The sequence below is a fragment of the Zophobas morio genome, unplaced genomic scaffold (genome assembly GCF_036711695.1).
Source record: "Zophobas morio isolate AGI-343-1 ecotype UQ-CSIRO unplaced genomic scaffold, CSIRO_AGI_Zmor_V1 ptg000029l, whole genome shotgun sequence".
Classification (NCBI taxonomy): Eukaryota; Metazoa; Arthropoda; class Insecta; order Coleoptera; family Tenebrionidae; genus Zophobas; species Zophobas morio.
The window spans coordinates 7,973,178-7,994,744 of record NW_026972134.1 but is presented as its reverse complement, the minus strand read 5'-3'; the positions used below and the strand labels follow the sequence as shown (position 1 = coordinate 7,994,744).

At 33.3% G+C, this 21,567-nt stretch overlaps 2 protein-coding genes across 4 annotated transcripts; both read left to right on the top strand.

The window, feature by feature from the left end:
• The first annotated feature begins 11,912 nt into the window (after positions 1-11,912).
• On the top strand, positions 11,913-14,757 carry LOC135137579 (uncharacterized). Its single transcript, XM_064067268.1, has 4 exons — positions 11,913-12,120; positions 12,178-12,457; positions 12,516-12,758; positions 12,861-14,757. Exons 1-4 carry the CDS (start codon positions 12,076-12,078, stop codon positions 14,624-14,626), a joined length of 2,334 nt encoding a protein of 777 aa, XP_063923338.1. The 5' UTR covers positions 11,913-12,075; the 3' UTR covers positions 14,627-14,757.
• An 816-nt stretch (positions 14,758-15,573) lies between these two features.
• LOC135137263 (uncharacterized) lies at positions 15,574-18,386 on the top strand. Of its 3 annotated transcripts, none has more exons than XM_064066877.1 (3): positions 15,574-15,677; positions 15,758-16,012; positions 16,087-18,386. In XM_064066877.1, exons 2-3 carry the CDS (start codon positions 15,760-15,762, stop codon positions 18,066-18,068), a joined length of 2,235 nt encoding a protein of 744 aa, XP_063922947.1. In that variant the 5' UTR covers positions 15,574-15,677; positions 15,758-15,759; the 3' UTR covers positions 18,069-18,386. The 3 variants fall into 3 exon arrangements, with proteins under 3 accessions (XP_063922947.1, XP_063922948.1, XP_063922946.1); XM_064066878.1 differs by having other exon boundaries at positions 15,744-16,012; XM_064066876.1 differs by having other exon boundaries at positions 15,731-16,012.
• The last annotated feature ends 3,181 nt before the right edge of the window (positions 18,387-21,567 follow it).

The window sequence follows — 21,567 nt, the reverse complement described above, 5'->3', positions numbered from 1 at the left end:
ATTACATGATTGACGATGTAGTATTACAACGATTTGACGTTGTCAAGGATTTAGGAGTGATATTTGACAAGAAATTGTCATTCAACAATCATGTAGAAACAATGATCATGTCAGCTTTGAAATCTCTCGGCTTTGTCTTACGCAACTAAATTAGAGTATGTGTGTAATATATGGGCCCCAGGATATATAAATCTATGTTAGCATGATAGAAAAAGAGAGAAAATTTTTAAAATTTTTACATTATAAGAAATTTGGTTTCTACCCTCCAAGAGGCTTTCCTGAAGAAGAACTCTTACAAACCTTTTCCATCAATAGTGTACAGGAAAGACGTTGATATTTTTCGTTCATATTCTTATACAAAATTGTCTCTGGAAATATCGATTGCCAAGATTTATTGAAATGTATATATGTTAGTTCCAAGGGTAAATGGGCGTAGATATGACACATTTTACATTTTTACAGCTCGCACTAATGTGCGTCAATTTTCGCCAATTTACACACTTGAGAAAATTACAACAGAAACCAGGATACCTATGTTCGACATCTTTAATACCACTTCAAGAATAATTAAAAATATATGCTTGTTACAGACTGCATGGTAGTGTTAAATTTAAGTTAGTTTTAATGTTAAATAGATTCATCTTACCCCAATAAATGGTTGTACTGTGGAGGTGAATATTAGTAATAATAATAAAATAAATTTTCCAGTTACCATTCAAAATTTAGCAGATCAACGTAGAGCTATAGTTAAAAATAACTACATACCTCAACTTACTCTAGAACAATTAAAAAATGAACTTTCCAAAACCATTAATCCACTTCCTAAAGATATCAACAACACACCACCAAATACATTACTGACTGATACATCTGTCACCAATTTGTCAAAAACAACATCTCAAAATAAGATCCCAATTATACCACAAATTAGTAACAGTAGTCTATCAAATACACCAGAGACACCGACTGACACATTTACTAAAGATTTATTAAACAAAACACCTCAAAATAAGATCACAACCATAACACAAATTACCAACACACTATCAAACAGATCCCAGACATTAACTGACAAATCACTTAACAATTTATCAAGAACAATCCAAAACCAAATTAACATCACAGATAATCTACAAAACACGTACTACAACACCGAAGACACATTAATCAAAACTGTAAACAAGAATTTTAAATTTCACATTAATTTCCAAAATGAAATTGAAGACCAATTTAAATTAACTTTCGAAACATGTTCTAAATTAAAACCAAATGATAGACATTCACTTCCCCGCCAGTGTTATTCTAAAAAGTTTCTGGCAATTATAGAAATAATGAACTCCTTCATTTTACCAAAATATCTCACAAACTCGATCTCTTTTGAAAAACTTCATACAATTATCTACTGTGCAGCTTTAACTTGTATTCAAATTAACACATATAAAGATAACATAATAAATACAAACACCAATCGTATACCTTCCACCCCTCATTGGGAAACACGGTTAAATTATAAAATTAATAACATTAGAAAACAACTAGGTCAAATAACACAGTACCTTAGAGGAGTTAAAACACCACATATCATGACATGTATGCATTCGATACTGACCAACAATAATTTTCATCAATCTGATTACGATGAGTAGGTACAACACAACACTATCCCAAATTAAAGATACCCTATTACAAAAACTTTCCTTATATAGCAAACGACTTAAAAGATACAAACAATCACATCTCAGGAAAATTCATAACACTAAATTTTTAAACAACGAAAAACTATTATATCAACATTTAACTAATTCAAGCAAAACTCAATTATCCGGTCAACTTCCAAGTTCACAGGATGTAACAACATTTTGGTCAAAACTTTGGTCTAAAGAATTTGAATTTAACCAATCTGCCAAATGGATTCCTCATATATCCCATAAACTATCCACAGTTACACCAACGAATGATCATCAGATAACACTTGCGGAATTAATAAATACCATCAATAAGACACACAACTGGAAATCACCAGGACCAGACAAAATCCATAATTTTTGGATAAAAAAATTAAATTGTGTACATATTCATTTACTACATCACTTAAATCAGTTCCTTCTTAACCCATCGTCCTTTCTAACATTCTTATGTCATGGTGTAACATACCTAAAACCTAAAGATAACGACACAAAAAATCCATCAAAATACAGACCTATCACATGTTTACCGACAATCTATAAAATATTAACCTCATGCATTACACAAAAAATCTATCAACACTGTTTTAACTCTGACATCATTAATGAAGAACAGAAAGGATGTATTAAAGGATCCTTTGGTTGCAAAGAGCAATTAATCATAGATTCCATCATCTGTGAACAAGCTAGAAAAGAAAACCGAAACATATATACTGCTTTTATTGATTATAAGAAAGCTTACGATTCTGTGCCTCATTCCTGGCTATGCAAAATTCTGAAATTATACAAAATTGATACTAAAATCTGCACTTTTCTCAAATGTTCCATGGAATTTTGGAAGACCACCCTCCAAATAACCTTAAATGAACAAACAATTCAGTCAGATCCAATAATGATCCGAAGAGGAATTTTTCAAGGGGATTCTCTTAGCCCTTTATGGTTCTGCTTAGCAATAAATCCCCTCTCCGATATCCTGAACAGCTGCAATTATGGGTTCAATATAAGAATTAACAAACAAAGAGAAAACAGAATAAGTCACTTGCTGTATATGGATGACATAAAAATATATGCAAGTACACAAAATCAGTTAACAAACCTATTAAATCTGACTGAACAATTTTCCGGTGATATTGGTATGTGTTTTGGTAATGAGAAATGTAAGACCCAAGCAATCAGAAAAGGCGTCCAACACCAAGTACCACATATAACCCAGAATAACGAAATAATCGAAGCCCAAGAACGAAATGATACATACAAATATCTGGGTTTCTGTCAATCCTCCCACATCAATCATACCAAAACGAAAACACAGTTGAAAGATCAATACCTAACGAGATTAAAATTAATATTGAAGACACAGTTAAATGGAAAAGATTTAATGAAAGCAGTAAATACATTCTGCGTTCCACTGCTAACATATTCTTTTGGAATCTGACATATTCTTTTGAAGACTGAACTTGAAAATTTAAACATCGCAACAAGGAAAATCTTCACACAGTATAGAAGGCATCATCCAAAATCGTCGATTGAAAGATTCTCATTACCAAGACAGAATGGAGGAAGGGGTTCCCAGAACCTAGAAAACTTATATCAGAGACAAATCTCCGATCTGAAGAAGTATTTCTTGAAACGAGCGGAAAGAAATGAAATGTTTCGCACCATCACAAGAGCAGATTTGAACCACACACCCTTAAATCTGTCGAACACCGAAGAAATCCACACCCCCCACACAATAGACAAAATAATAAGTGGGCTAAAACAAAAACAACTACATGGAAAATTCTACAAAGACTTAGAAGAAACTCATGTCAATAAGAAAATGTCATTGATTTGGTTAAAAAAATCAAGTTTGTATGCCGAAACAGAAGGATTTGTGTTTGCTATTCAAGACCAAGTAATCAATACCAAGAATTACAGAAAATACATCATCAAAGATCCGAACATAAGAAACGACTGCTGTCGCCTCTGCAAAGCAAAACCTGAAACGATCCAGCACATAATCTCCTCCTGCAGCATCCTGGGACAAACTGACTACAAAGCTAGACACGACAACCCAGCCAAAATCATTCACAAAGGATTACAAACACTTATGAACTTAATCGAAGATACGACACCGTATTACACTTCCATTCCATCTCCGTTCCTTGAAAATAACAAATACAAATTATACTAGGATCGTACAATACTTACAGACTTAAACATTACAGCTAACAGACCAGACATCATACTTATCAAAAAACACACGAACGAAGCCATTCTCATTGACATTGCTATTCCTAACACAAACAATATTATTCAAACATACCACACCAAGATTTCAAAATATCTACAATTATCGATAGAAATGAAATCCATGTTGAATCTTAAAAAAATTTCAATTCTACCCTTAATTATCTCTAATGTAGGTGTAGTCCCAAATAGCTTAGTTGAGAATTTAAAGACTTTGCATTTGAATGATTCAATAATTGTCAAAATTCAAAAAGCTGTTTTGTTAGGAAAATGTCATATTGTTCGTAAGTTTCTCGAACAGTCTGATCATGTCAGTCAGATTAGATTAGCACCAGTAGGTCAGAGTAGTGTAGGTCACTTTCCAAGTGATGCGCGGATAAATGGTCGGTAGTTACGCTAGACTTTTGGGGATGGGGTGAGATTAGAGAATAATAGCAGACTAATTTTTATGCTGTAATTCTAGAATCTCGAAAGTTGTTTTGTTAATCTAATCAATGCATATCATTACTTGGTCTTAGTACCCGTAATGATAGAAGTCTTGCCTTAATGCCGGTCATGTCCGGGTCAGTGGTGGGTCTTAATAATAATCAGCCAAGTCTGTCTGAACCGCTTTAAGATTCTCACCAATAAAAAGATTTTGTAGGGCCTTTAGTTCGTTATTTGCCCCTACAAAGATCGTCCCGCTAGTATAATCATCAACTAATTCTGGATGAATAGCCTTTGTAACCATGCATACAAAAACATGCGAGGGTCACTAATACATTTTCTACCTGACTATGACACAAAAGATGTACGATTTTGGTGATAATTTTATTTTTCAATATAATCACCCCGAACACCAACGCACTTGCGCCATTTACTCTCCAATGAATTTATGCCCTTGAAAAAAATATTTTTTCCTGATCGTCGAAAAAATGGTAAACTGCTTCTTTTAGGCATTCATCAGACTTAAAACGACGTCCGCGGAGAAGTTTTTTCAACAATCTGAATAAATAAAAGTCAGACGCAGCTAAATCAGAAATATAGAGGGAATGGTCCACTCCAACGAACCTGAATTCTTGCACAACGTGCTGAATTTTAGCCGCCTCATGCACCCTCACATTGTCGCGTAGCACAAACACTTCTCTGTTGGTCAACATGGGCCGTTTCTCATTAATTGCCTTACACAAACTTTTGAGAGTGATGGCATAGTGTCTACTTTTATTGTTATACCTTTAGGTATGTACTCAATAAGAAGTATGCGTCTAATGTCTCAAAAAACGATTGTCTTCAATTTTTGGGCAGATGGTTCCGGCCGTGGCTCTTTTGGGGGTGGAGATCCTTTGTGAACCCATTGCTTTGATTCAGATTTTGTTTTAGGGTCCCAGTAGTGTACCCAATTCTCGTCATCGGTCATAATTTGAAACAATAAGTCGCAATGCTCTTCAAATGTTTCCAAATGATTTTGTAAAATTTCCATTTTGCGCAGTTTTTGTTCGGATATCAGCAATCGTGGAACCCATCGGGCAGAGACTTTACTCATGTTTAAATTTTCATGCAATATGGTTATTACACTAGATTTGGATATTTTTATGTCCTGCTAATTGTGTAAACCTTAAGACACCGATCCTCGAGGACCATAGCTTCAACTTTTTGAGTCATTCTGCATCTGTTGCTGTTTTTGGTCTTCCATTTCTGAGGTCTTCTTCGATGGATTCACGTCTCTACCGAAATTATTTAGACCAAAATTTTATTAGGTAATAAGACGGTGCATCATTTCCATATACTGACACCATCATCTCACGAATTGTCTTTGGCTGCTGGCCTTCTCTTATTAAAAACTTTATAATGGTGCGATCCTCTAATTTTAAGTTGCTCATTTTTCTTTGAGTAACAACTTATAAAACCGAAATGAAAAATCCAAATTAACTCAAATTTTCGGTGCAGGGTTAGAATAAGTGGCACTATTTGACATATTAATGACAACGGTGTCAATGCTTCTTTTATCATTTGATTGTTTTGCGATTATGTCCACGTTCGAACTTTAAAGTGATTGGAACATGGTAATCAGCACCGCAATTTAAAAACGGTCTAACTGGTGTAACTCGACTTTCAAGTAAATTGACCATTAACTGTTCGCAAGGTATTGGACTTGTTCTTACACACTTAATACATATACGAATTATTCCACGTACAAGGTTTTCTTCAATAACTGGTAAATATGAGTCATGTCGAAAACGCTTTTGTAGTAACTTTAGCCTTTTAAATGCGATTTCTTTGGTATCTCCCAAATCGGAAACCTCTCTTTTAAACTGAAGCTTTACTATATATCTGCCTTCCGGGTTTCGCGTGTAATTATCAACAAAAATTTATTCACATTTTTTATCATCAATTGTATGATCCCTTTTGCGCTTGTAAACATTTTCGATTTCCGAAAACTTGCCTACTAATGTCTCTAATTTCGCATCAATATTATTTTTCTACATTACAACAGATTGAGTTGTTTATTTGAATGGCCGCTGTCTAAAATGGACCGCCTAATATCCAATCACGTACGGTGTTTTATAAACATGTTTATTGATTAGATAACCGAATTCGCGCATCTCTTAACATTTCCGAAAGTAATCCTGCCCCTACTAGCAAATCCAATGATGAAGAAACATTAAAATTAGAATCTGCAAGTTGGAGAGTATCAGGTACTGGTATTTCTGACTTATAAACTTTCCGCAGGAAAATTGGTATTAATCGTCGGTACTACCAAACACTTAATTTTTGTTTTAAAATTGCCATTTATAGATTTCAATTCAACTTCGCATGCTTTGTTCACCATATTCTACATCTTACATACGTCACTCTTACATATTCACCAATCAATATCAACTGTCGTAATCTGCACAAATTCTCGGTAATTAAATGTTGTTGAGCTCCCTGATCTAAAAGAATACGACTACTGTGTAGATAGCATTCAGAGCAGATTATTAATAAATACTATGAAAAACAGTGATCCCAGATTAGAACCTTGCGGTACACCTGATGTCTATGTAAACCGGTTATAAAATATATAGTTTTTTCGATTTGAGAAGTATGACTTAATAAGAGCAATAAATGATGTAAGTTTGTTTAGTAGCAAGCCATGATCAACCATATCGAAAGCACTGGAAAAATCAGTATACACAACATCCACTTGACGAGCATTATCTAACTACTCACATATAAACTGAGTAATAGTTATTAAATTTGTTACTGTGGACTTACCAGGTAGAAAGCTGTGCTGATTTGGGGATATATAGGACTGAATGTAAATACATCATTTTTGGATCAAAAAATTCGATTATATACACCTTCATTTACTCAAGCAGCCAAACCCATCTACATTTCCAACGTTTTTATGTCATGGTGTAACATATCTAAAACCTAAAGATGATGACACAACATATCCTTCAAAATATACACTTTTCTAGCGTTTTCTGTGATTCTTCTACAGCTCCTCTATCAGGTGATTCCAAATGCTGTGATATGTCCAATTGCGATCATTCTGTCTGCGATATGTGTGACTGTGATATGTTGATATGTGACAAAATTCTTGGTTGTGATTTTAATATACCAGTGCTACACAAATTTCATATCACGGAAAATGACATTATTGAAGCTAGTCGGAAGATAAGACCTAACTTAACGATGGGTACTGACAACATTCCTGCTTTCTTTGTTCGTGACTGTATTTCATGTTTAGCAAAACCTTTGTGTTATTTATTCAATCTAATTGTTGAGTCGGCGGTTTTTCCATCTGTTTGGAAGACAGCGAAGGTCTGTCCAATATTTAAATCAGGATCAAATAAAGATGTTACTAATTAAAGACCGATAGCTATCATACATAATTTCGCAAAACTGTTTGAGACCATATTATCTAAGATTATTTATAGACATGTTATACATCAAATATCCGACTTCCAACATGGATTTGTTCAAGGTAAATCAACCAGTACTAATCTTTGTGAATTTATACATTTTGTTTCATCCTCTTTAGACCTAAGATTGCAAATTGATACTGTTTATACAGATTTGTCAAAAGCATTTGATAAGGTAAATCACAGGATTATGTTACACAAATTAAAATCTTTTGGCTTATGTAATAATTTGGTGTCTTTGGTTAGATCTATACTTGCTGATCAAAAACAGTTTGTAGAATATAGTGGTCACAAATCTTTTGTTTACGATTGTCCATCCGGAGTGGTGCAAGGCTCAAATTTAGGTCCCCTATTATATGTCATATTTATAAACGATATTGTTAAAAGTGTAAGTCCCGACTGTAAAATCTTATTATATGCAGATGATCTTAAAATAGTCAAAGTCGTGGATAACATAAAAGATTGTCTAATTTTACAACGTAACATAGACAGTGTTGTCGATTGGTGTAATGTTAATAGGTTGTTTATGAACAGAGACAAATGCCGAATTATGACTTATAGCCGCAAGAATTGTAATATTTTTTTTGATTATAATATGCTAAATGGTTCTTTAAAAAGATGTACGGAGTTTAAAGATTTAGGTCTCATTATGGATACAACTTTGTCTTTTGTACCTCATGTACATTATATTATTAATAAGGCCATGCGTACGTTGGGTTTTATTGTAAGAAATTCTCGTGAATTTAGTAACATGAACTGCATTATGCAACTCTATAACTCATATGTAAGATCCATCACATTAGAATACAACTCAGTTGTCTGGAGTCCTTATTATATTGCCCACATAACATCTTTAGAACGAGTACAACGAAAGTTTACTAAATATCTTTATTTTAAGAAATATGGTAGATATCCAACACTACATTATCCTCATGATATACTTTTGCGGCAATTAAACTTAGTACCACTATCTGCAAGAAGAGACTATTATTTACTTATGTTTTTATTCAAAATTTTTCATAATATCATACAAGATAGCGCTTTACTAGAATACATACATATATTAGTGCCCAGATCAAATAATGTAAGACAACCTATGCTTTTCCATTGTAATATAGTTAAATCAAATCAACATTTTTACTCCCCATTAGTTCACATGCAACGGTTATATAATAAGTATAGGCAGTCTCTGGATTTGTTCGGTATGACATTGCATCAATTCTCTGATAAATGTAAATTTTTTTTCTTTAATTTTTAGTTTGTTGATCCGTTGTAAGATTTTATTTCTTTATTCATTTTAATGTTTATGTCTACTCTTAAAGTATCTGTACTATATTACTATTTATGTGATTATGTAGCTAGAAACACATGTACTATTTTTTCCTAGATGGGCTTCTGCCCGTTGGATAATAAATTACTAATTATTATTATTATTATTAAAAATGCAGACCTATCACAAGTTACAAAATATTAACTCCATACATAACACAAAAAATCTGTCAACACTGTTTTCAATGGGACACCATCGATAAAGAACAAAAAGGATGTATTAAAGAATCATTTCGTTGTAAAGAGCAATTAAATATAGATTCCATGATCTGTCAACTAGGAAAGAAATTAGAAATATATATACAGGGTTATGATAAAGTAAAGTAAAATTCATAAAAAGTGCAGCAATTGTTGAAAAAAATGCAAAAACATCAAGCTTTTTATTTCACTCTCCATCTCTATAAATATGAGATTGGCGATCTTTTAAATGCTTCAGTTTACCCTTGACGATGTTTAGTAAAATTCTTGCCTTGTAGGGGAGTGTGAATCATTGTAGTCCTATTAATAACAACTTCTGGAACTTAATTTTTTTATGTTTGGATAACAAAAATCCATAGTTCTGCATAGGCTACGACGATGTTCAATTTCAGGAAAGCCTAAGGTCTATTCAGACCACTCAAACTCTCGTAGTAAAACGAAAATACGGTGTTGTTAAAACGACGCCGCAGGAAATGTATACGATTATATTAAAAGAACTAAGGAATATGGAGAAGAAAGAGTAGGTGAAAATGTGAATACGGGAGTAATAACTGTACCTGCGGATTTACAGCGAAGCTACTTTAGCAGCAACCAAAAAAGCAAGTTTCACCGTCTTGAAGCTGTTGAATAAACCCACAACTGCAGCTACAGTTTGGACACAAGTATAATAAAACAGGAAGTTACATAGCTTGATATCGCTGTTGTCGACAGAGATGACAGATGGATAAAAGTAATGTTACGAAATAAACCCATACGCCGCCCCGGTACGACGCCTATGGGTTCTCGTATATACGGCGACGATGACTCACTGTCCGTGACGGTGGCCGGAGAAGAGCCTGAAAGCGGCTGTTTAAATGGGAACCGAACAGACAACGAAAGCTGAATTCAATCGAGTCGAGTCCAGCGAGTGCCGAGAAGATCCTGTTAACTTGCGTCGGGATTATTTTGTACATAATCGTTCTGTAATTAGTCGTGTAAATTCGAGTTACTAAAAAATACATTGTTGAGTTTAACCCACACCGATTTTAATTCACCGATCAACGTAACAGTAATTTACGTAAGTGGAGACACACAGTTGGAGGGTAAAAATCTTGATAGTGCATCCTGGACTACGTATGTAGGAAACTAAGGAATACGTACAACTATGACGTAGAAACCCCTGAGGATACATATAAAATATGAAAAAGCAAAAAAACAATTATATATATAATAATAATACTCAAAGGAATGGCACCAAAACACCAAAGTCAAAATAATTATATAATGAACAGATTTTCAGACTCTCGCTGATAACTTATTCTAAAAAACCATTCACATCCTAGACAGTTGTTTCACCAATTCAAAAATTTCGAAAGAGTCCAATAAACAGGTAATTTTGTGTGAGGAGCCCACACGCATCCCCCAAGTTCAGCAACTACTACTATCTTCAAGTATATTCCCTCAATTATTCTGTACAATAATAATTAGCATGCTAGGTTGTGTGGAAAATATAGCAACCGATGTTGGACACCAATAGTTATTTTTGGTTGATATCGATTGATAAGTACCTCCATTAGAATATATATTTACTCTATTTGTGACTGATGAGTCAGTGATGACAATCATAATACGCGTAGAATGTCACTATGATCTAATGACCAATTCGACAGAAGTTGAAGAAAATGTTTTTAAAAAAGGTTTTACCGGTATAACCCTTTAGTATGTTTGTGTAGTGGAATACTAATAATAACAGTATTGTTCCCAAATTTTCGGGGCAGTGGAGTGAGCCGTTCCTGATTTGTTCAATAAAATAGATTGGCTCATTCATTAATTTGTTTGAATCACTCTGTATAAACAATTGTAACAAATATTAATGCTGTGATAAATCACAACTCTGGACGTCATATTTGATACATTTTAGACAGGATTTATTCGGTAAAATTTTGAGACGACGTCATTAATTTTTTGGAGGTGATAAACAGATATATTTTGAACACAAATTTACCATCCTTACAATAACTTTAAAACATATCCAAAGTTTCATAGCATTCAGTTATAGGAATTATATGTTACCGTGTAGTTTTTGATATTTACAAAAAAGTCATTTTCGCACATTCTTTTATTGGTTGGATTTAGGTATTCCAGTAGAACTGATTTATTTCCTTGGATTTAAGAGCGAATTAACCATTAAAATATGTTTTACCAGTTTTTGCAACCAGATTAAATTTTACCTGTTGTTGGAAATCGTGGTTTCAATAATATAAATTTGCGCCGTATCTACACAACCAACAATACACTATGCAATAGTTGATTTTCAGCCGATTGCGTTTCCTGTTGACGTTACTATAGCAACTATTCCTAATGCCCTAGCGTATTATTTTTCAGTAACGTATCTCAAATCTAGACCATTATAGAGCAATGGTAAACCGGTAAGACAAATGTTATTACAGGTTTCTACGTGAAAATATTAGTAATTAGGTGAAACCGTTTTATCAAAATTTTCTCCAGTAGTAAATAATCAAACACAACCATTATCTTATCGTATCTTGTTTATATGTTGTTAAGATTATTTACTTTAGGCATTTTTGTTATCTAAAAGAGTTGATTAACAGTTGACGTAGTTGAAAATTGCTCAAATGGTTTCTTGTGTTCACCTAATTTAACCTATCTAAAATTTTGTAAACTTGGTAGACTTGGTAACGAACAACGTTTTTTAACCAACAAGTGTGCAGACAGTTATCTAAAGTTGTTCAACAAGCGTTCATACAATGCCAACAAATGACGGAAAAGGTTTCATGACAACATTAATTGAGGTAAAAAAAACAAACCTTCAAAATTTTTCATAATTAGAAATTATGTTTAATTTTTAGCAAGTCTTTTGTTCGAAAAAGGAACTGAATGATATTGGAAATAGTGTGACGAGCCTTAAGAATAAACTAAATGCGGAAGGTACAATTCTACAACCCTTAAAAGATGAGTTCTTGACTGTTCTGGATTATTACTTACAACAGATCAGAAAATTAAAAAAATGCAGAGTCTCTCGAAGTGTATCACCAGAATATATCAATGTTGAAAATAACATACGCGACGTGAAAACAAAATTGAAAAAAATGCGATTACAAGAAAGCCTGCTTCCCGACATTAGATTCGGTAAATAATAATAACATGACGTACCGGGGCAGACACTACCTGATATAATTTGTTACAGATGTTCGAGACATTTCTCTTAAGAAACAAGTTTTTCTGGGTATCACAAATAAAATACAAAATAATGAAATATCTGTAGACGACTACAAAACACTTTTACAACGTGCTGTTCCAGAGCTGGTTGTTACAAAAAACAGCCAATCCCCTTTTCATCACGACGAACAACTCCATGTGGCAAGAATACTTTTAAAATTGTTCTTACGTACTTCACTTGAAAAAGTCGAAAATGGCGAGCTTGATGAAGGTAAGAAAAAAATAAAATAACAGCAGTATAAAACCATTTTCAATTATAATTGTAAAATTTACATTGGATTTATTTGTTCCACTTTCGAATATCATATTTTAGGCAATCCAGACACCACAAGTACGGATTTGACCAATTCACAAGTTTCCACGGAAAATAAACACAAACCGTGTACAAATGGAACAGACAACTTATTACAAAAGGAAAAAGTAAACTTAAACAGTAACGCAAGAAGAATGCCTACTAAAAATGTGAACGAAATTTTAAACATCGAAGAAACCAAGATTTCAGACATACTTGAATCGCATTCAACATTTGTTGAAAAAAAACTGAAACTAGAAGAGTTAAAACAAGAAATCGCCAAAATAGATGAAACAAATGAGGCAGTAACTGAACGCAAAAATAAAATTATACAGAATCTGTCTAGTTTTATTATAGCTGAAGCTGCAGTTTACTCGAGACAGAAACTAAAAGCCATAGAAGATTATCAAAACTATGCTCAACAGTTCGCTTTTCCGAAGAGAATTGAAACCTATGAAGTCAGAGCAAGCGACATTAATAAAATGACAAGTTGTAAAGATTGCATTCCTGAAGACAATACATTTTTCAGAGAGAGAAGAACCGTTATCCAGAAACGGATTGATGAAACGCTCAATATTTTGAAAAGAAGAGCTGAGGAAAACGAAAACGCTATATTGGAATTGGAGCAACTGGACAACATTGAAAAACAAATAACTGACAGTAATCTGAATAAGAAAGCAACATTTTTTATATTTAATCATTACAGACAGCAGATTGGAGAAGTGGAAGGTTTCAGTCCTAGAAGTATTGGAAGAAAAATGGAGGTTCTACAGCGTTTGCACAGTCTTGAAAAAGACTTTTACAAAGAGCATTTTAAGGAGCTTTTACCTTTAGTGACTGAGCTTACCGAAAAGTACGAAACGTTAACTAAACAGTTACATAATTTGAACCTTGATGAACCGTTTCAACAGGAATCAACAATTTTAAAAGGGCAGATAGACGTAGAGAAAATTATAACTACCAAAAGTCCACCTGACAATGTTCACACTTTATTGAAAGTTTTTGGTGATTATTTTAATCAATATTTGGATACTTTGAAGAGAATTAATGACTATAAAACAAACATAAAATGGTTAAAAAATACACTGGAAAATTTTCCGCAAAGCAACATCACGGTTCAGGAAAAAACTTTAAAGGAACTTGAGGACAAAGTAGCTTTATTTGAAGCAAACACGGCACATGCATGCTTTCTGGAAATTCTGTCGAACATAAAAAAAGATATATCAATAAAAAAATCGTCAATAAAATTAAATTACATTGTTAATAGTGAACTTAAGCTGCTTAAGGAAAACGCTGGTTCAAAACATTGCACATTTACTGAAAAGATTGTGAAAATATTTTCTGTAAAAGAGAATATTGAAGACATATGTGGAGAAATCCAAGAAATGAGTAATCAAAAGAAATTAGCGATGGAAGAAATTGAACACTTGTTACGTGATTTGGACGAACCACTAGCAGCATTTGCGTTTAAAAAGATATTATCTGAAAATGTTTTGAATATTGAAAAATTTTTCTCTAATCTTAATTTCAAACATATTGCGAACAAAGAAAGCGAAGAATTCGTTAAAGAAATTTGTTCGAAAGCTAAAACATTTGAGGAAAGCATTAGATGCTATTTTGGTACAAAAGATTCCATTGATTATTACATAATTCATGAAAATTTGATGCGCTTATTGGAGGAACTCGATCAACTTGAATGCGAAGACGACGGTTTGTTACAGGAGACAATTAAAACGATGAATTATATAAAGGATTTGAAAAAAAAATTACAAGCCAATGCCTTATAAGTATAAACCTTAAACACGTCCCGTTTTGTCAGGACTAACATTATATAAATAGATAAGCATAATTATTATAAGATAAGTTTATTATAAAAATGTTACGATGTTCATTTTCAATACAATTCTAATTAGATAAAGGTTTTCTTCCGTCATCCTCATTGTAAGTGAAAACTATTCTCATTTCCTGTAATGAATTTCTGAAAGGAGGGAAGAACTGAGAGTTAAAGGTTTGTTTTCAACATGTAAAATTTTGAACTTCTTTTCAAATCTATGATTTTCTTTTATTAAATGATTAGCATAGCTCGAATTAGATTTATTACTGAACTTAATAAACAGACTGTTCACCCGATTTACCGCGACTCCGCGCCAGACCAAATATAAACACATTAACAGTGTATTTTCGTCATATGCGTTCAAAAGCAGTGGCGGAGAATCTCTAAAAATTACTTCCAACACGTGAGTTATTACTTTTTTTATATTTCACTCAATCATTATTATGATATCTATGATACAAAATAAATCAAAAACCATAACAACCAGGGCGTTATGTCACGGATCATAATAGATGGTTTGTCTTCTTGATCGAATATTTTTTTTTTATTTTTATCCCAAAGGAAACTTTAGTACACTGTTATGTACAGAATTTTTGGCAACGAATAAAAAATGTCATGAATGCAAAAACGTATTTATCATATTTTGTTCTATTGCAGTTGTGTTTTTCTCTAACTTCTGCACAACTCGTGCAGAATATACTCTACAATAATTTTGTTTTGTCGCCTCCATTTTTTGACATAAATAAATAGCCAATGACATAGTAAAGACAAGGAATGCTTTTATCAAAAAAATCATCAAGTATGAAACACCTGATAGTAAATTTTATCTTATCGCAGATAAAAACGTTGTATTTTTTAGAGAATTTTATTATCTACACTTAAGTACTTCAGACATATGACTTGATTTATTCGTATCAACTTCTTTTTATGGTTTAAAACTGACTAATAAACTCCAGTGAGTCAAATACAGAAATTTCTTGGAAAGAAGTGGTTTAATCTAACAGGTGTGCACTACCTCCTAATTCTCATCACTGTTCAACTTAATGCTCACTTTCAGACATTTTTAACAGAACTTTTTCCACAGATATGAGTGATTTGGACGAAATAGAAAGGAATGTGATAAAATTCAACCAAATACTAGACACAGAAAAACTTTTCATTTTACCATACTCAAAAGTTCTGTTATTAGAAATTTTTGATGTTTACATACAGCAAACAAGAAAAAAAGCAACAACCCAGAGATGGCATGCAAAGTCTACCAAACTTGGAAATATGATACAAGTGGTAAAAATAAAATTGCAAAACCAGCCGTTGGGAAGCATTGGATCCGGTCCTAAAAGTGAGTGAAAAAATTATTTTTCATAATACAAAAGATCGTACCATATCTCTGCAAATTGTACTTATTTTTCGTAGATCAGGAGGAAATCCATCGTATAAAACAATCTGTGATAGAAAATGCAAGACGAATACAAGACAACAAAGTTGATGTTAAAGACTACAAACAAATTTTAAATCACTTTATGCAACAACTGGAGATAATCAACCAAAGCCCATGGCCCCAGGAAAAAAATAATTATTTTGGATTTATTCTACTAAAATTATTTCTAAATTCCTCTGTAAAAGAGACTACAGAAGTTTTAGGCAAGCATTCATCTGGTGCAAATCAAGTCGTCGGTGGTCACCTAGAAAGAAATAAAATGGAAAAACTTGTTACAGAAGTTGTACCTAGACAAACATACGCACAGGACTTCGGAAATAGTAACGAAATTTTAAACATCAAAGAAACACAAATTTCAGAAATACTCGAAACATATTCGTCTTTCGACGAAAAAAAACTTAAATTAATACAGTTAAAAGAAGAAATAGAAAAAATAAACACACCAAATCAGTCAACACGTGTACGCAAAATGGAAATTCAAAACAGAATATTAGGTTTTATCATCGCAGAAGCCGCAGTTTATTCAAGACAGAAACTCCGAGTCATAGAAGACTATCAAAATTATGCTCAACATTTCGCTTTTCCGAAGACAAATGCAAAATTTAAAGCAAAGGCAAGCGAGATTCGTGCAATGGGTAGCTGTTTAGATTGCATTTCTGGAAACAATTCTTTCTTTAAAACCAGAAAAAACTTTCTTCAAAGTCAAATCGAAGTCGCGTTGGAGACTTTGAAAAAAAGAGCAGATGAAAATGAAAAAATTATGTCAGAATTGGAAAAACTAGAAAGTATTCGAAAAGATATAGCTAAAATTCCACAAATACCAGAAATCGCGATACATGTATTTAATAAATACAGACAAAGGATTGAAGCAATCAAAAGTTTTAGTCCTAGAATTACTGTAAAAAGAATGGAAGCTCTACAGAGCTTGCATAATTTTGAGAATACCTTTTACGAAAAGCAGTTTAAGGAACTCTCATCTATAGTGGTTGAACTTACCAAAAAATACGAAACGTTGACTGAACAATTATATCATCTAAAAGTAAACCAAAATTTTCAGAAGGAAAAGCATATACTTTTGACACAACGGTCAAAGATACGAGAGAATATTACAAATAAAAGTCCAGTTGAAAATATTCCCGCACTGACAAAAGTTTTTGATACGTTTTTTGAACAATACGATCAAATTTTAACAAAAATGGAGGACTTGTATCACTGCGTCAATTCTTTAATAAATACGATTGATCATCTCCCACGAAACAATGTCACAAATTTGAAGAAAACAGATTTGGAGGAGTGTGAGCATAGAATAAATTCTCTTGAAGCAGAGATTGCTGCACAGGATGCATTAGAAATTCTACCCAACATTAAAAATAAACTTCTAAGTGAAAAAGTAAAAATAAACGTAAATCATATTGTCACTCATGAAATTAAATGGCTTGAGCAAAATGTTATGGTCTCAGACACTTTTCCTACATGCATTGAAAAAATTATAGAAGTTTTCATTGTGAAAGAAAACCTTGAAGACGTGCCTGGAGACATTGAAGAAGTCAATTCTCAAAAGAAAATAGCTTTGGGAGAAATTAAATCTATGTTATGCGCCTTGAACAAGCAAGTGGCAGAATTTGCATTCAAGAAGACACCATATGAAAATGTTTTAAATATTGATAGTCATTTCATCAGTTTTAAACGTGATGACTTTCCAAGTAAAGAAAAGATTCAACACGTTAAGCAGATTTATTCGAACGCTAAAAAATTTGAAGGTGATATTAAGTCTTATTTGGGAACAAGAGACTCTATCGATTACTACATAATCCATGAAAACCTGATGCGTTTATTAGAAGAACTCGATCAGCTTGAGTGCGATGATCAAGATTTGTTAAGAAAAACAGTTGCAACAATGAAATATATTAAGAATTTAAAAGAAGAGTTGCAGGCTAATGCATTTTCCACAAATTAATTATAACATTTTGGAATTAGAAATTTAATTTTAACATTTGATTGTAGGTATAAATGAGGTTGTTAAGTAATTAAAAACTTTAATTCATGTCAGGTTAGTAATATTGTGTGGGTCTACAAACGTTTATTTTTTAACACTTTATACATAATAGTAAACAGTATTTCGAAAACTGAACGTTTTTGTCTTTAGAATGAGGAATGAGCATGTAGATGGTCAAAATTTATAAGGCTTAATAAGATTCCCATTAGGGGTACAAATTAACTTAATCTACATAATACAAATAAACCAATAAATAAATAAATAAATAAATAAAATAAATATTCGGGTTTTATCTAATAACAATTGTTCCATTCTTTCTGCTTGCCCACCTCTTGTCTTAGTTCCCTTATATTCCGTACTTATTTCATCCAGTCCAGTTTTCTTCCATCCTCGTTTAGCACTTCTTCCCTACTTTCCTCCAATTCTCTCAATCCTTCACATCCTTCCAGCAAATGCTCTATTGTTTCTCCCTCTCTCCAACATATCCTACACCTTCTGTCAATTTCATCCATCCAAAAATAATTCTCTTTCACCTCATTTCCACACCTAAATCTCGCCATCATCCTTTTCTCCTTTATACTCTCTCTGTGTCTGTACTTTGGTACTTCATCCTTTACTATTTTTCCATACTCTGCATTATATCTAGACTCCGATATTCTCGATCTGCGTTCTTGCTTATCTATATCCTGATCTCTTACACTCAGTTCTTCTATGATACTCCTTCCCATTTCCCTCATTCTCTCTATTTCTTCACATGCATATCCCTTTCCTTCATAATACTTGTCTCTTTCTTTCCAAACATGTTTCCCCTTTCCTTTCTTATTTCTTTCCAACGTTCTTGCAATATTTTACAATCACCTCTCTCACTAAACTTTTCTTCAAATCCAACCGCCCGTTTACTCACTTTCACTCTCATTTTCTCCCTTTTTGTTTCTTCTCTCACTATATACCCCGGCGTATACTTTTCCATCCCAATGTCCATTTTATGTATTTTTCTTTCACTCTCTCTATTTCTTCACATTGCCTTCATCCCGAAATCTCAGCTCCGTACATAAACACACTTTTGATCAAACTATCAAACATCATCATTCTTCTCTTATAATCATGTCTGTTTCTCTCTCCTATTCCTCATACTATTCCTATCACTTTGTTCGCTTTCTCCTTTCTTACTTTCTTTCCAAACACCACCATTTTTGTTTTTTCCATATTCACTTGCAATTCCTTTTTTTGTACATACTTCTTGAAACTTTTAATCATTGCTTTTCATTTCTTCTGTTTTCTTTACCACAATCACCAAATCATCTGCGTACGCCCACTACCACCCCTCCTGTCTGTGCTTTTCTGAACATTTCACCTATTGCAAACAATGCGGCGCTTTGTGGGCATCCTTGTCTCACTTTTCTATTTGTATAAAAACTCTCGCTCTCTGTTCCATTCACTCTCACCTTACTTACTGTTTTTTCATATATTTCTTCCATTTTCGTTACCAGATTCTCCTCAAATACTCCCACAGTTTCTCTCTATTCACGCTATCAAACACTGCTTTGAAATCTATGACCAATGCATACATTCGTCCACCTTCTTTTCTTATTTCTCTTCCCACTAAGACACGATTTATAGAAAGCGAAGTTAAAGTTAATTCGCGATTAACTTTTAATTGAGGTCCGTTGCGAGGCAACGCGCATGTTTTGACCAATCACGGGCTCATATTCCACATTTTAGTTCTCTGTTAAACTATTCGAGGATTAAATATTTAACTCTCTGTTCTATAAACCGGCCCTAAATGTCGCAGGATGTACACATTGTCCATAGTACCTCTTCCTTTCCTAAACCCTGCCTGACCGTCTGGTAAGATACCCCTGCTTTCATCTTCTTCTTTCGTAACCTCTCCTCTAGTATCATTGTGTATATCTTGTACGCCGTATTGAGCATGGTGATCTCTCGGAAGTTCTTCATATCACTTTTTTGCTCCTTTTTAAGTGATGGGATTATTATACCTTCTCTCCCTTCCAAACTCCATCTACCACTTCTCATATCTTTTCTTTCACTTCTTCTGTCCCGAACATCCACGCTTCGTTCTGGATTCCATCCCCTCCAGGTGCCTTTCCTCTTTTCAGTCTTTCAATCTGTCTTCTTATTTCATCTTCTGTTATTTCCGCACCTATCCACATTTCTTCCGTCGTTGTGATTCCTTTATTTATTTTGCAACATTGTTCCTCACAACCTCCCAATAATTCCATAAATTGTGTTTTCCATTCATATATTTTGATTTTCCTACTGACTTCAGTCTTTCTTCTCCGTTCCATGTTTATATATCTCCATACTTCTTCTGTTTTCAGGAACTTTATTATCTTCTCTTCTTCTTCTTCTCGTTTTTCTCTTTTTCTTTCTTCACATTTTCTCCTATAATTATCTCTTGCTTTTAAGTACTCTCCTTCCTTCCCCTGTTATTTTTCCATTTTCTTAATTTTTCCTTTGCTTTTCTCTTCAAATCACTACATTCTCCGTTCCATCCATTATTTCTCCCTTGCCATATGTATATCTTTCTTTTTTCCGCAGCTTCTACAATTGAGTTGGTCAGTTCTGCTGTCATAGCTTCTATATCTTCTTTTACTTCGAATTTCTTTTTTTCTAGTCTACTTCTGTTTCTTTGAATTCCCTCTTCATCCCATTTTCTTTTTTCTATTTCTATTCTTTCGTACTCTTGCCCTTTTCCTTTGATTTTTATTTCTAGTGGCATGTACTCTGATTCTACCCTTTCCCCCACTTTGAAACTCTCTACTTCTTACCACGCCTCTTCGTTGACAATCTCATACGTCCATTCTCCTTCTTTATCTCCTTCCTTGTTTCCATTCAAAATTTTCCATCCCATTTCTTCTATTATCTTCCACAATATTTTGCCTTTTTCTTATTTACTTTGTATTTTAATCTTCTTTTCTCTTCCTTTTCTTTATCTATTATTCTTGTCGCCTTATCGCCCAGTCTTGAGTTAAAATCCCCTCCTATAAGTATTTTTTCGTCCCCTTTTTCTTTTGTTTTCTTTGCAATGTTTATCTTAGTTTTCTTCATTTCCTTGCTATAAACGGTTATTATTTCCCACCGATTGTTATCCAGCTGTATTACGTTCTTCATTAGTCCGTTTTTATTATTACTTCCCTTTTCCAATTCCGGCATTTCTTTTCGAATTCCCATTACTATTCCCCCGCTTGCTCTCCCCTTTTTTTTTCCTTTGTCGACCTTAGACACTCTTATACATATTCTTGTAGTAGTGTTTCTTCAAATTTCTCTCAGTTTTCTCTTTGTACCCATGTATCTACTAGCCCCACCACATCAAATTTTCCCACTTAGTCCCAGAACTCCTTTTTCATTTTTCGCCACCCTTGGACGTTCCAAAACCTTCACCCCTTTTTCTCGTGATTTGTACCAGTTTCCTTTTTCCATTTCCCTACGTGCATCTTTT

Excerpts from the sequence above, each read along its gene's own strand:
- LOC135137263 (XM_064066877.1), top strand. The coding sequence starts at position 15,760 with ATGAGTGATTTGGACGAAATAGAAAGGAATGTGATAAAATTCAACCAA. Across the intron at positions 16,013-16,086 it reads CATTGGATCCGGTCCTAAAA|ATCAGGAGGAAATCCATCGT; the intron begins GTGAGTGAAAAA and ends TATTTTTCGTAG.
- LOC135137579 (XM_064067268.1), top strand. The coding sequence starts at position 12,076 with ATGCCAACAAATGACGGAAAAGGTTTCATGACAACATTAATTGAG. Across the intron at positions 12,121-12,177 it reads TCATGACAACATTAATTGAG|CAAGTCTTTTGTTCGAAAAA; the intron begins GTAAAAAAAACA and ends TTTAATTTTTAG. Across the intron at positions 12,759-12,860 it reads AAATGGCGAGCTTGATGAAG|GCAATCCAGACACCACAAGT; the intron begins GTAAGAAAAAAA and ends ATCATATTTTAG.